Source organism: Triticum aestivum, chromosome 3A, assembly GCF_018294505.1.
Source record: "Triticum aestivum cultivar Chinese Spring chromosome 3A, IWGSC CS RefSeq v2.1, whole genome shotgun sequence".
Taxonomy (NCBI): Eukaryota; Viridiplantae; Streptophyta; class Magnoliopsida; order Poales; family Poaceae; genus Triticum; species Triticum aestivum.
Window position 1 is genome coordinate 469,401,594 of NC_057800.1, and position 15,965 is coordinate 469,417,558.

At 45.1% G+C, this 15,965-nt stretch overlaps 1 protein-coding gene across 1 annotated transcript; it reads right to left on the reverse strand.

Annotated features, from left to right (window-relative positions):
- Positions 1 to 3,712: 3,712 nt before the first annotated feature.
- LOC123058437 (zinc finger A20 and AN1 domain-containing stress-associated protein 2) lies at positions 3,713 to 4,548 on the reverse strand. Its single transcript, XM_044481161.1, has one exon. It carries the CDS (start codon positions 4,301 to 4,303, stop codon positions 3,890 to 3,892), a length of 414 nt encoding a protein of 137 aa, XP_044337096.1. The 5' UTR covers positions 4,304 to 4,548; the 3' UTR covers positions 3,713 to 3,889.
- Positions 4,549 to 15,965: the final 11,417 nt, after the last annotated feature.

Consider the following 15,965-nt stretch of genomic DNA (forward strand, 5'->3'; position numbering starts at 1 on the left):
GACCTCTCGAATCTGCGCGCGGAACGACTGGTCGTTGCCGGCCAGATCCTCCAGTGCGAGCTTCCAGCCCTCGATGTTCGCCATGGCGGCGGTGGCCGGCGGTGGTGAGTGGGGAGAGGAGGCGACGCGGTAGGTGTGTGGGGAGTGGTGAGTGGGGAGTGGTGGGCGGAGCGGTGGATTTATTGATGCGCCGAGTGGGAACGCGAACCGTCTAGAGTGGGAGTTGGCAACTAGAAGAGTAGAAGTAACTTTCTGCATCTACAACTAACAAGCTCCTACTCTTACCGTACTGGCATTGCACCCTACTTCTCTACCCACGGGTCCTGGGTTTGAGACCCAGGCCAAACAGTTTTTTGTTTATTTTTTTAATTGTGGGAGTTCACCAAATTCAGTAAATGCACAAATTTCAGTACATTCAGCAAATGCATATTCAGTACATTCAGACAATTTTCATGTAATGCACAAACAACTCAAATGTGCTGGTATTCAAAACGCAAATGTTTTTAATTCTTGAGTACATTGCCATGAAGTTCACTACATGTCTAACTGTCATTGCAACACAAATTTGGTATTACATGAAAAATGCTAGCATCAAGTTCAGATATGAACTTCTACAGTTTAGCATGAAGTTCATTGATGAACTAAACAGACATCTAACTGTCAACCCCAGGTGCATTATGAGAAACTGGAATTTCTTCAGTTAAGTTGAGATCAGGTATTGGCTCCCTTGCTCCATCTTCACCAAACATGAGCCTGTATGCTGGATAAGAGCTAGCTTCCCTCTTGTCTCTTCTCCCAGCCACTCCTCTGCCTCTTGCTCTACTCCCAGAAAATCCTCTTCTCTCTGTAGTGCCAGATCTCACTGTCTTTCCTTTCTTCCTTCCTCTTCCTCCAGTTGCACTTGACCCTGGCTCATCTGGATGTGGTACTGCTGCAGCTTTCTTCCTTCCTCTTCCCCTCACACTTGTTGTGGTTGTGGTTGTGGTTCTTCTGGAGGGATAGAATCCCTAGCTTGCACCACAAAAGCAGACTCTTCAGGAAGTGGCCCAGGAGGATTCCAAGTGCTCACATATGCGCTTTCCTATGCAGGATCACAAAATGTCAGGAAGATACAAAATGAGAAAATGAAATGCAGATACAAATTCAGAGAAAAACAGTTAACCTGATTGCCCTTGTATTTGCTCTTCAGGTGACAGCCATCAACAAATAGAATTGGCATGCACCCATTCAGGAAACATCTCTTGCAGGCATCATAGGACCAATATAGTGAAGATAGGTGATCTTTTGGAAGCAGGTCACCTATTTCCTTCACTTTGGTTGTGCAAACAATGAATTTGCTCCCTGGATTACTTCTCCTCAGTTCTTGTCCATGGTCCCACAACTGGCTGTATTGTGCTTTCTCATCACCATGTATGATCTTAAGTGCAGCACTCCTGGCCCTACCAAGCTTCATTCTCACTGGATTAAGCTTGAACTTTTGCTGAACTTTTCTTCCAAATGTACCCAAGTCCATGCTCTTGTTGTCTCTGAACTCATCCATAAATATCTCAGTCAGGTACTTCACTGTCAAGCACTTGGAATCCCATGTTTTCTGACAGGTGTGCTATGCATTGTACTCTCTGATGACAATGCTTCCCGTTCTATTGTCTCTAGATGCTTTCAACCTCCAAGGGCAATCAGGTTGACACACACCAATGAATCTCTCTGCCTCATTTCTAGCTTTGATGATTTTCACTCTGTTTTTGACTGTGTATGCAGTGACTGCTTCCCTTAGCTCTTTCATTTCTTCAAATACTTGCCCAACCCTGAAGATTGGGTTGCTCATGTCCATATCTGCATTGAATGTTCTGAATGTATATTTCAACTTCTCCAACTCATCTTTTGACAGGTTGAGATCATCATCATCAAGTGGATCTTCCTCCTCAAATATCTCTTCCTCTTCTTCATTGTTGTCATCCAATAATTTGTCCACATTCTGAGCAAACAAATCATCATCTCCATCTTCACAATCATAGTCACTCTCATAAAAGTCTGAGTCAGTTTCATTCAACTCTTCTTCTCCATCATTGTTTTCAACTGCATTATCTGCATTGTCTGCATCTGCATCATGATCTGCCTCTGCATCCTCTCCTTCCATTGCATTCTCTGCATCATGATCTGCCTCTGCATCCTCTCCTTCCTCTGCATTCTCTGCATCTTGATCTGCATCCTCTCCTTGTTCTTCATCCTCATTTCCATCTGCAGTTGGGCATCCTTTTAGTATGATTTCAGGATATAATGTCTGAATCTTGTTCTCCTCATCAACTAACAAATCCAATGTCTTGGCTTCTCTGCTGGACCTCACCATAGCAGCTATAACATCTGGATTGTCCACACATAGCAGGCCATCACCATAGTCTTTATCTGGAAAAATCCAGTACACCTTGATTTGAGGGTCTGTATGGTCATAGTCCATCCTTGACAAGCAATACTTGATCATCCCCAGTAACCATGTGTCTGAATGACAGTAGTCAAAAGCTTCATGACTGCACCCAATGTAAGAGAACTTCAATTCTCCACCTATGCATTCCCCCAAGAAAATTTCATTGTGCTCAAACTCCACTGAGAAAAACTGGCTAGCTTCTCCATTTGTCACTGCAACAACTGACAGATGATATATTCAGTGCAACTGAGTCTTAGTTTCAGTGACCAAACTATAACTGAATCTGTACATGATTTTCAAAAACAACTATGTACTGAATATCAACTAAAAGACAACCCTTTCATCACAAATCAATGGTAAAAATGCTGACTTTCATCTAAAAAAAGCCATGTACTTTTGCATAACAGGGAAAGTCAGCATTTTTACACTGAAATATGAACTAAAATACCACCCTTTCATCACATTTTACACTGCATCTACAGTTCACTGCAACAATAGCATATAATCTCTGAATATGTAAACAATAAAATCACATCAAAAGACCCCCTCAAGGACCCCCCCCCCTTTTCCTGTATGCTACCCAAAACCCTAGATCAAATCCCCTCACATTGCCCTTGATTGACCCCCCCCCCCCCCCGCCCCCCAATTCCTCAAATCAGCATCAAGAAACCCTAGACAAGCTCATGGAAACTACTTCCCCTATGAACCCTGGGGACGCACACAACCAACCCTAGTGAGCAGATCGACCCAATTTTCAACCCTACATCGGCATGATCGGCCTGAAAAACCCTAGTGCGCCGAGTGCAGGAACAGGGGAAGCAGAGGAACAGGGGAAGCGCGAATAAAAAGGTCCTTGCCGTATTCAGGAGGGTACTCGCCAGGTTCCCTACGCCGCGGCTCCATGGCGGCTTGTGTCGCCGCCGATGAGGCCGACGGCGGCGTCGCCTCGCAGGAGGAGCGGGCAGAGATGAGGAGGAACAGGGGACGTGGGCAGAAGGGAAAGGTTTTGGAAGGGGTTTGCATCGGGGCCGACGACCAGGTGCTTTTCTGTGGAGGGATGGACTTGTCTGCGAAATTGCTAAAGCACGAGGGTTTCTTTGTAAAAACGTGATCCGGGCCCGACAGAGCCTACGTGGCGTGCCACGTGTGCAGTTCGGGGTGGTTTTGTATAAATTTGTTACGGCAGACAAGTTGGAGGGCTAGTTTTGTGGGGTTTTTTAGTTCTTGTATGAAACTGTTCCCACCCCTACAAGTTTATGTATCAATAGTGGTATTAACTCAAAACAAAAAGAAGACGGGGAAATGCAATATATGTAGTACGGAGTACAAGCGAAAGAAACAAACACAGAATGACAGAATCGTCCATTTGGATTCTGTATCCGGAATTCAGGAGTACAAGCCATCGATGACACGTACCACACCATCGATCCATAATTGGAGCCGAGGGAACCCAAACTTAATAAGAGCTCAGAACTTGTCGACCTTGTCAGCCCTGACGACGGGGTTGGCCTGGGAGATGGCGTCGCGGCCGGCGCCCCTGTAGTCGTAGCAGCAGTCGTGCCGGTCCGAGTAGCGGTGCTCGCCGCAGAACACGCCGCCGCACCGGCACTCGAACCCCATCAGGCCCACCTTCCTCCCGCACGACGCGCACCTGCCCCTTGCCTTTGCCCTCCTCGCCCCCTCCTCCTCCGCCTCCTTGGACGTCGCCGCCGCCGCTTGGGGCTCCGCGGACGCCTGCAGCTGGGCCTGGGCCTCGGCGCGGCGGAGGCTGTCGCGGAAGCACTTGGAGCAGAGGCCGCCGGTGTCCGGGGAGCCGAAGAAGCCGCAGCCGCTGGCGCAGGGGAGCGGGAGCTGATCCGGATTCTTGCTCCGCTGCTCCATGGTTTGCACGACAGAGCACGCACGCGGTCGGCCTGGTGGTTGGGGATTGGAGACGGGGATAGGTGGGAGGAGGGAGAGCACCGACGCAACTTGGTGCAGGAGGTTTCCGGAAGGTGGTGGATCAGACCGATGACCGATCGGTATCTATCAGTGTTGACGGACGGTGCCGTACTGTCGTTTCTTTCGGCGGGGATGGAGCACTGGACTGGAGCTCGTGGTTTTAGGCGGGCATGCAACCGCGGCGGTGAGCGGTTCCGCGCGCTGCAGGTGAAACTTGTGTCTTTTAGCAGAGCGGTTCAGCCTCGGAGGATCAGACAGCCAGGATCAGACAGCCGGGAGACGTTCTCTGGTCTGGGACTCGACCTTTTTCTTGTTCTAGAGAAAAAAAGACACCTTTTGTTTCTTCTTGATTGAAGAGAGAACAAGCACAGCTCGAGTGGCTTATGCCTCGTCCGCTTGAATCCTGACGAGGCTCTCCATTTCCCCAACTTCAACCAGCCGACCCAGACGTCTTTTTTATTTGGATTTTTGTCTGTTTCCCTCGGTCCAGCGGATTAACGTGTTCGTTCCGGCGTGGTGTAGATGCGCCAATGTAGCACACGCATTGTAAAAAGTGTCTATTTCTAAAACATAAATTTAAACAAAACTATAATAATAATAATTAAAACTTAAACTTTACTTTAAGTCCAAAAGTCTCGGCCGTAGTCGCTGCCACACATCTCTACTCCTAATGGAGCAGTTGGTAGGATTGCGTCCACGGTTTATTTTCGTCTGGTTATATTTCGTCTGGCTTATTTTCGTCCGGTTTATTTTCGTCTCATATCCCACCACCATATCTCCTCACATTGATTTTTTTACCCTCACAATAAAAACTTTCCTAACTTTTCCAAAGTTTCCTAACTAGACACGTTATAAACGGGCATGTACCGATAGCACGTTATCAATTAATAAAATTTTGTTTTATGACAATCAATTCCAAATCCTAATTTTCCTAATGCATCGATCTTTGCCTTTTTTAAGTAGTTATTTTGATAGAGAGGGTTTAGCCACGAAAATCATCCCTCCATCGTCGGCTGCATCCCTCACCCACGTCGCTGTTGCAGGATCTTCATCCGTCATCCTGAGCAATTGGGGCGGCGATGCGGGCGAGCTTCACGATAGTGGGGAGGACCAGGCCGCGGTGAAGGCAGGTCATGCGCTCCTCACGCTCCACGAACGGAACCTGCGCACGGAGGCGGTAGCGCGGGGTGGCAGCCGGCAATGAGGCGGCCGCGCTACGTGACGAGCTACGGGTCCCTCTTTGTGATGTTTTGGCATCGCTCCTTCATCGCACACCCTCAGGTTCCTCTTGCCCTTCCCTTCCTCTGTCCTCCTCTCCCATCTCTATGCTTTCACGTGCATCCAGTTTTGATTCCTCGTGTGATATATACCAAACATAGGTACGTCAATTCACTTCCTTCCCTTCCCTTCGTCCCTCGGTCCCACGCTCGTGGCGCTGAAGTGGTGGCAACAGGCAATGGCGGTGGTGTCGCTGATGGCGGCGAGGACAGCATGTGGCAGCTCCCGAAGCATGAACACGACCGCACCTCGGGCCTGCCGTCTGCCAAGATATGGGTGAGTTCTCGTGCTGCCAACCATAAACCCTCATGTCCTACAAATTCCTCAAACCCTACCGTCTTGATCCCGTCCACGCTCTGATCCAAAGGACGATGCAGCTCTGGCCGATTGACAATGGAGGTTTGGGATCCTTCCTCTCAGCACCCACTCCTGGAAGAATCAGCGGTGCGCCACGCCGATTGAACCCCGTCGAGATCACTCGCCAAGATTGCTATTCTGAAGTTTATTGTAAAGAAAGTGAAGAGTGAGACAGGATCCGTTTATTTTCAACCGGTTTATTTTCAACCGGTTTATTTCCATCAAATTACCCCCACCCCCACGCCCACCCACCGAAACGCGCCCAGCGAACCGGGGAGAGATCCATTGATTTGGCTAAGGTAGGAAAGAATCTATTATTTGTTTGCTAAAGCAAATTGCATTAATGGGAGAGATCCGTTGATTTGGCTAAGGTAGGAAAGAATCTATTATTTGTTTGCTAAAGCAAATTGCATTAATGAAAGAGATCCGTTGATTTGGCTAAGATAGGCAAGAATCTATTATTTGTTTTCTAAAGAAAATTGCATTAATGAGAGAGATTTGTTGATTTGGCTAAGATAGGCGGTTTTGAGTAAAGTTATCTTTACTGTAGACATATAATGACAATTAATCAAGTATCAACATCATTGCATGCTTATTGTGTGGAATGTGTGTCCCAATGTTGACAGAAGGTATAAAAAGATTGTCTTGGAATTATTATTGTCTTGGGAAGATATTGCCCTGAATTCTCATTTCTCATCAGAAATTTAGTATCCATTTTCGTTGATCTTATTTGCAACATGTACAAGTCAGTAATAATCTAAGGGGGTGCCCTACCGGAGAAGATTATGATAGTTGGACAAGAAACTTGGTACTGTCGTGTAAGGTAAAGGTAGGAGAAATAGGAGATAAAAGCATGCATGGTGGGAGAAGGAAGTCGAATGTCGCGTGGTAGCTCAGACATGGAGTGTGGAAGAAAGACAATGACGAGATGTATGTATCTACTAGATCATGACCATGAGATATCATCCCATAGAAATGACCTTTGACTCTCATGTCACATGAATTTTCTCTTTGTATATATATATTTGTTAATCCGTGGCAACGCACGGACACTTAGCTAGTTAAACTTAAATTTAAACTAAAGAACATAAAAAAACTAAAACGAAACCCTAGGTTGGCCATCGTTGTGGTCCTCTCCATCTTCACTGCATGTCGTCGACATTGTCTTGGTCGTCTTAGTCATCCTCGATGAGGTTAACGGATGGTGGTGGCTGCCACAGGTGTGCGGGCGGCTCCTGCGGCTGCCGATGCACCACCGGCCGTGCATGCAGCTGCTCACCCGTCGGGGCGGTGACAGAGATTCGGCGCCTACCCAAGAGGGCGGGGTAGCCATGAATTCCGACGTGCAGGGCATTGTCGACGTCCAGCTCTAGGACTGCCACACCAACGCCAGGTCCCAAGGCGCAACCGGCGACTCTAAAACGACGTTGTCCTCTAGCTTCGGGATGCCACATCGCTCACGGCCGACAGGGTGAGCTACATGTCAAGGCCCTCTCGTTGGCTTTGTTCGTACTCGAGGACCTAGTCCTCAAGCACCTTCTCGACGAGCTCGTCCTCCTCCTCGTCGTCGAGGGCTGGTGATGGTGGTGGCAGTGGTGGCGGGGACGGCGAGCGTGCATGGCCCTGTTCGCTACCCCGCGCACAGGCTGGGCTGGGGGCAAGACCGACAAACAAAGTTTATCGCTGTAGGTCGTGCTCGTCCCGGAACCACGTATCCCATAGAGACGAATCGACGGCATACCTGGCGTCGTGGAGGAGATCCGAAGGAAGTACGGCTCGGCGGCGGTTGATCTCCAAGAGATGGCGTGGCCGGTCACCAAGATGGGCGACAAAGACACCCGATCCGGACTGAGATGTTGATAACCTACAAGTACAGGGGATCATTTGTAGTCTTTTTCGATAAATATGAGTGTCGAAACTAACGAGGAGCTAAAGGTAGGACAAATATTCCCTCAAATTCTATCGACCACCGATACAACTCTACGCACACTTAATGTTTGCTTTACCTAAAATAAAAATAAAATTAGAAGTACTTTGCGAGAATAAAACTACGAACAATTTGCAAGATAATAAAAGATAGTAGTTTAGTAGAAAGCTTTTTGTCACACAAAAAAGTTATTTGTCCCTAGGCAATCAATAACTAGACAGGTAATCATTATTGCAATTTTATAGGAAAAAACTAACGCCCACACGTGTGGCATCTTACACATGGCCCACACGCCTAAGCTATGGTACGCTTAGGCGTACTCTCGAATTTTTTTGTCACATGTGGACAGATGACATCAGCAGAAATATTTTTGGTTTTCGGCTTAAAATGTTTTATCTCCTAATTAAAAAATCGAATTAAAAATCGGTTTTCACCATTAAATCCGTCTCGACGAGATCTACAAAACTAGATCCCATGTTGATATGTTTCAATGAATTTTTTTGCCCAAAAGTTGCCATGATGTTTACATTGTAGTTGACATAGTGCTTAAACTAAAGTTGTCATGTGGCAATTTTAGTTTGTACAACATGGAAATTTTAGTATTTTGATGATGGCAACTCCAGTACTTTGACCATGAAAATATTTTTTGTATGAACCATGGCAATTTTAAGTACATGTATCATGACAATTTTAGTTTATGGTTCATGGCAAGTGTAGTTTTTTAATTCCCCATTTTATAATTGTCAAAATTTATTTTTAAATGTAGAAGAAAATAGCTAAAACATATCATGGCAATTTTCGTGTAAACGCCATGACAATTCATATGCACTAGACATGGCAACTTTTAACCCCCAAAAAATTTCATCAAAATATATTGATATGAGATCTAATTTCGAAGATCTCGTCACGAGGGATTTAATGGTGAAGACGAATTTTCGATCGGATTTTCCATTTAAGAGATAAAACATTTTAAAAACTGAAAATCCAAAAAGATTCCCACATGCATGCATGCGGTGACATGGCGCAGTCTGTGTGTTATAGGGCATGTGGGCGGGTTTCGTTCCCACCACACGTGTGGGCGTTAGCGCTGTCCATTTTATATGAGGGAGAGGCATGAGCTAACATACTTTCCATACTTGGATCATATGCACCTATGATTGAAACTCTAGCAAGCATCCGCAACTACCAAAGATCATTAAGGTAAACCCAACCATAACATTAAGTATCAAGTCCTTTTATCCCATGCGCAACAATCCACCTACTCGGGTATGTGTTTCAGTCCCTCACGTCACCCACCATAAGCGAATCATTAACGTATTACAACACCCTACAGCGGGGATCCCTCACGTTTGCGCGACACGAAGGGCGCCATAGGACATCACCAAAATAAAAATATACAACTCAAACCAATCACGTTAATCAATCAAGCCATAGGACAAAACAGATCTACTCAAACATCATAGGATAACCACATATCATTGGATAATAATATATAGTATTGAGCACCATGTTTAAGTAGAGAATTACAGTGGGAATAGAGAGGTTATACCGTTGCATAGAGGGGGAGAAAGTTGGTGTTGACGGTAGCAAGGTTGTTGATGTAGATCGCCGTCACGATCCTTGCCCCGGCGGCACTCCGGCGCCATCGGGAGAGAGAGGAGAGAGCTCCCCCTCCTCCTCCTTCTTCTTCCTTGGCCTCCCCCTAGATGGAAGGAGAGTTCCCCTCTGGTCCATGGTCTCCATGGCGGCGGCGGGGCGAGAGCCCCTCCGAGATTGGATTTGCTTCCCTGTTCTTTGATACGTCTCCAATGCATCTATAATTTATGAAGTACTCATGCCATGTTTCCAACAATTTTATATGGTTTTGGTATGATTTGTATGGAACTAATCCGGACTGATGTTGTTTTCAGCAGAACTACCGTGGTGTTGTTTTTTGTGCAGAAATGAAAGTTCTCCAAATGAGCTGAAACTTTTTGATGATTTTTTTTGGAACAAAAGAGACCCCCGAAGCTTCGTGGAAGGACCAGAAGGTGAAGGAGTAGGGCACAAGACACTGGGCGCACCAGGGGGCCCGGGCGCGTCCCGGTGGGTTGTGCTCACCTCGAGGGCCATCTTCGCGCGAAACCGACGCAAAAAATCCTATAAATAGAGAAACCATCAAAAATAACCATAGGTCAGAAGTTCCGCTGCCGCAAGCCTCTGTAGCCACGAAAAACCAATCTAGTGAAGGAAATATGACCTATAGGCAATAATAAAGTTGTTATTTATGTTCCTTATATCTTGATAAATGTTTATAATTCATGATAGAATTGTATTAACCAGAAACTTGATACATGTGTGAATACATAGACAAAACACAGTGTCCCTAGTATGCCTCTACTAGACTAGCTTGTTAATCAAAGATGGTTAAGTTTCCTAACCATAGACATGCGTTGTCATTTGATGAACGGGATCACATGATTAGGAGAATGATGTGATGGACAAGACCCATCCGTTAGCTTAGCATAATGACCGTTAAGTTTTATTGTTATTGATTTCTTCATGACTTATACATATTCCTTCGACTATGAGATTATGCAACTCCCGAATACCGGAGGAATACCTTGTGTGCCATCAAACGTCACTATGTAACTGGGTGATTATAAAGATGCTCTACAGGTATCTCCGAAGGTGTTTGTTGGGTTGGCATAGATCGAGATTAGTATTTGTCACTCCGAGTATCGGAGAGGTATCTCTGGGCCCTCTCAGTAATGCACATCATGATAAGCCTTGCAAGCAATGTGACTAATGAGTTAGTTGTGGGATGATGCATTACGGAACGAGTAAGGAGACTTGCCAGTTAACGAGATTGAACTAGGTATGAAGATACCGATGATCGAATCTCGGGCAAGTAACATACCGATGACAAAGGGAATGACGTATGTTGTCATTACGATTTGATCGATAAAGATATTTGTAGAATATGTAGGAACCAATATGAACATCCAGGTTCCGCTATTGGTTATTGACCAGAGAGGTGTCTCGGTCATTTCTACATAGTCCCCGAACTCGTAGGGTCCGCACGCTTAACGTTCGATGACGATTTGTATTATATGAGTTATGTGATTTGGTGACCGAATATTGTTTGGAGTCCCGGATGAGATCCCGGACATGACGAGGAGTCTCGAAATGGTTGAAAGGTAAAGATTGATATATTGGATGATAGTATTCGGGCATCGAAAGTGTTTCGGAATTTATCGGGTACATATCGAGTTACCAGGGGGGTTAACGGAACCCCCCGGGGGAAGATATGGGCCATATGGGCCATAGGAGGGAGGCAAGCCAGCCCACATGGGGTGGCCCCCCCAAGGGAGGAGTCCAAATTAGACTAGGGGAGGGGGGTGGCGCCCCCTTTCCTTCTCCTCCTCTCTCTCCTACTTCCTTTCCCCTTTCGGTAAAAGGAAAGGGGTCTAAATCCTACTAGGAGCCCAAGTAGGACTCCCCTACTTGGGGCGCGCCTAGGGCCGGCCTCCTCCCCTCTCCCTCATTTATATACGAGGGTGGGGCGCCTCTAACACACATCAATTGTTCCAACCCGTGTGCGGCGCCCCCTCCACAGTTTACGCCTCTGGTCATATTCACATAGTGCTTAGGCGAAGCCCTGCGTGGATCAATTCACCATCACCGTCACCACGCCATCGTGCTGACGGAACTCTCCCTCGACACTTTGCTGGATCAAGAGTTCGAGGGGCGTCATCAAGCTGAACATGTGCAGAACTCAGAGCTGTCGTACGTTCGGTGTTTGATCGGTTGGATTGAGAAAATGTTCGACTACATCAACCAACACTTTCGCTTTCGGTCTACGAGGGTACGTGGACACACTCCCCCCTCTCATTTCTATGCATCTCTGAGATAGATCTTGCGTGAGCGTAGGGAAAATTTGAAATTGCATGTTATGTTCCCTAACAGTGGCATTAGAGCCAGGTCTGTGCATAGATGATATGCACGAGTAGAACACAAAGAGTTGTGGGCGATGATAGTCATACTACTTACCACCAATGTCTTATTTTGATTCGGCAATATTGTTGGATGAAGCGGCCCGGACAAACCTTACATGACCATGTTCATGAGACCGGTTCCACCGACAGGCATGCAACTCGTTTAGCATAAAGGTGGCTGGTGGGTGTTTGTTTCTCCAACTTTAGTTGAATCAAATTTGACTATGGACAGTCCTTGTTGAAGGTTAAAACAGAAAACTTGATGAAACATCATTGTGGTTTTGATGCGTAGGTAAGAACGGTTCTTACTAGAAGCCCGTAGCAGGCACGTAAAACTTGCAACAACAAAGTAGAGGACGTCTAACTTGTTTTTGCAGGGCATGTTGTGATATGATATGGTCAAGACATGATGTGATATACGTTATTGTATGAGATGATCATATTTTGTAAAAGTTATCGGCAACTGGCAGGAGCCTTATGGTAGTCGCTTTATTGTATGAAATGCAATCGCATGTAATTGCTTTACTTTATCACTATGCGTTAGCGATAGTTGTAGAAGCAATAGTTGGCGAGACGACAACGGCGCTACGATGGAGATCAAGGTGTCAAGCCGGTGATGATGGAAATCATGATGGTGCTTTGGAGATGGAGATCAAAGGCACAAGATGATGATGGCCATATCATGTCACATATTCTGATTGCATGTGATGTTTATCTTTTATGCATCCTGTTTTGCTTAGTACGACGGTAGCATTATAAGATGATCCCTCACTAAAAATTTCAAGGTATAAGTGTTCTCCCTGAGTATGCACTGTTGCGACAGTTCGTCGTGCCGAGACACCACATGATGATCGGGTGTGATAGGCTCTACATTCACATACAACAGGTGCAAGACAGTTTTGCACATGCGGAGTACTCGGGTTAAACTTGACGAGCCTAGCATGTACATACATGGCCTCAGAACACTGGAGACCGAAAGGTCGAACGTGAATCATATAGTAGATATGATCAACATAGAGATGTTCACCATTGAAATCTACTCCATCTCACGTGATGATCGAACATGGTTTAGTTGATATGGATCACGTGATCATTTAGATGACTCGAGGGATGTCTATCTAAGTGGGATTTCTTAAGTAATATGATTAATTGAACTTAATTTATCGTGAACTTAGTCCTTATAGTTTTTGCATATCTATGTTGTAGATCAATGGTCCGTGCTACCGTTCCCTTGAATTTTAATGCATTCCTAGAGAAAGCTAAGTTGAAATATGATGGTAGCAACTACACGGACGGGGTTCGTAACTTGAGGATTATCCTCATTACTGCACATAAGAATTATGTCCTTGGTGCACCGCTAGGTGAAAAGCCCCCTCCCGCTAATGTAGACGCTTTGAACGTCTGGCAGACGCGGTCTAATGACTACTATATAGTTCAGTGTGCCATGCTCTACGACTTAGAATCGGGACTTCAAATACATTTTGAACTTCATGGACCATATGAGATGTTCTAGGAGTTGAAGTTAATATTTTAAGCAAATGCCCGAGCTGAGACATATGAAGTCTCCAACAAGTTCTATAGCTGCAAGATGGAGGACAACGGTTCTGTCAGTGAACACATACTCAGAATGTCTGGGTACCATAACCACTTGACTCAGTTGGGAGTTAATATTCCAGATGATAGTGTTATTGAGAGGGTTATTCAATCACTACCACCAAGCTACAAAGGTTTCGTGATGAACTATAATATGCAAAGGATGGATACGACAATTCCCGAGCTCTTCGCTATGCTCAAAGCTGCGGAGGTAGAAATCAAGAAAGAGCATCAAGTGTTGATGGTTAACAAGACCACTAGTTTCAAGAAAAAGGGCAAGGAAAGAAGGGGGACTTCAAGAAGAATGGAAAGCAAGTTTTCACTCCAGGGAATAAGCCCAAGTCTGGACCCAAGCCTGAAACTAAGTGCTTCTACTGCAAAGGGACTGGTCACTGGAAGCGGAACTTCCCCAAGTATTTGGCGGATAAGAAGGATGGCAAAGTGAACAAAGGTATATTTGATATACATGTTATTGATGTGTACCGTACTAATGCTCGTAGTAGCCCCTGGGTATTTTACGCTGGTTTTGTTGCTCATATTTGCAACTCGAAATAGGGGCTACAGATTAAACGATGATTGGCTAAGGATGAGGTGACGATGCGCATCGGGAATGGTTCCAAGGTCGATGTGGTCGCTGTCGGCACACTACCTCTACATCTACCTTCGAGTTTAGTTTTAGACCTAAATAATTGTTATTTGGTGCCTGCGTTGAGCATGAACATAATATCTAGATCTTGTTTGATGTGAGACGGTTATTCATTTAAATCAGAGAATAACGGTTGTTCTATCTATATGACTAATATCTTTTATGGTCATGCACCCTTGAAGAGTGGTCTATTTTTGTTGAATTTCGACCGTGGTGATACACATATTCATAATATTGATACACATACACATATTCATATTAGTGGCACCGCCGTTTAGGCCATATTGGTGTAAAGCGCATGAAGAAACTCCATGCGGATGGACTTTTGGAATCACTTGATTATGAATCATTTGATGCTTGCGAACCATGCCTCATGGGCAAGATGACTAAGACTCCGTTCTCCGGAACAATGCAGTGAGCCACAGACTTATTGGAAATAATACATACCGATGTATGCAGTCCAATGAGTGTCGAGGCTTGCGGTGGGTATTGTTATTTTCTGACCTTCACAGATGATTTGAGCAGATATGGGTATGTCTACTTAATGAAGCACAAATCTGAAACATTTGAAAAGTTCAAAGAATTTCAGAGTGAAGTGGAAAATCATCGTAACAAGAAAATAAAGTTTCTACAATCTGATTGTGGAGGCGAATATTTGAGTTACGAGTTTGACCTTCATTTAAAACAATGTGGAATAGTTTCACAACTCACACCACCTGGAACACCAAAGCGTAATGGTGTGTTCGAACGTCGTAACTATACTTTATTAGATATGGTGCGGTCTATGATGTCTCTTACCGATTTACCACTATCGTTTTTGGGTTATGCATTAGAGACAGCTGCATTCACGTTAAATAGGGCACCATCTAAATTCGTTGAGATGACATTGTATGAACTGTGGTTTGGCAAGAAACCTAAGCAGTCGTTTCTTAAAGTTTGGGGTTGCGATGCTTATGTGAAAAAACTTCAGCCTGACAAGCTCGAACCCAAATCGGAAAAGTGCATCTTCATAGGATAACCAAAAGAAACTGTTGGGTACACCTTCTATCACAGATCCGAAGGCAGGATCTTTGTTGCTAAAAATGGATCCTTTCTAGAGAAGGAGTTTCTCTCGAAAGAAGTGAGTGGGAGGAAAGTAGAACTTGATGAGGTAATTGTACCTTCTCTCGAATTGGAAAGTAGCTCATCACAGAAAACCATTCTCGTGATGCCTACACCAACTAGTGAGGAAGCTAATGATGATGATCATGAAACTTTAGATCAAGTTACCACCGAACCTTGTAGGTCAACCAGAGTACATTCCGCACCAGAGTGGTATGGTAATCCTATTCTGGAAGTCATGTTACTAGACCATGAAGAACCTACGAACTATGAGGAAGTGATGATGAGCCCATATTCCATGAAATGGCTTGAGGCCATGAAATCTGAGATGGGATCCATGTATGAGAACAAAGTGTGGACTTTGGTTGACTTGCCCGATGATCGGCAAGCCATAGAGAATAAATGGATCTTCAAGAAGAAGGCTAACGCTGACGGTAATGTTACTATCTACAAAGCTCGACTTGTTGGGAAATGTTTTTGACAAGTTCAAGGAGTTGACTATGATGAGACCTTCTCACCTGTAGCGATGCTTAAGTCTATCCGAATCATGTTAGCAATTGCCGCATTTTATGATTATGAAATCTGGCAAATGGACGTCAAAACTATATTCCTTAATGGATTTATTAAAGAAGATTTGTATATGATGCAACCAGAAGGTTTTGTCGATCCTAAAGGTGCTAACAAAGTGTGCAAGCTCCAGCGATCCATTTATGGACTGGTGCA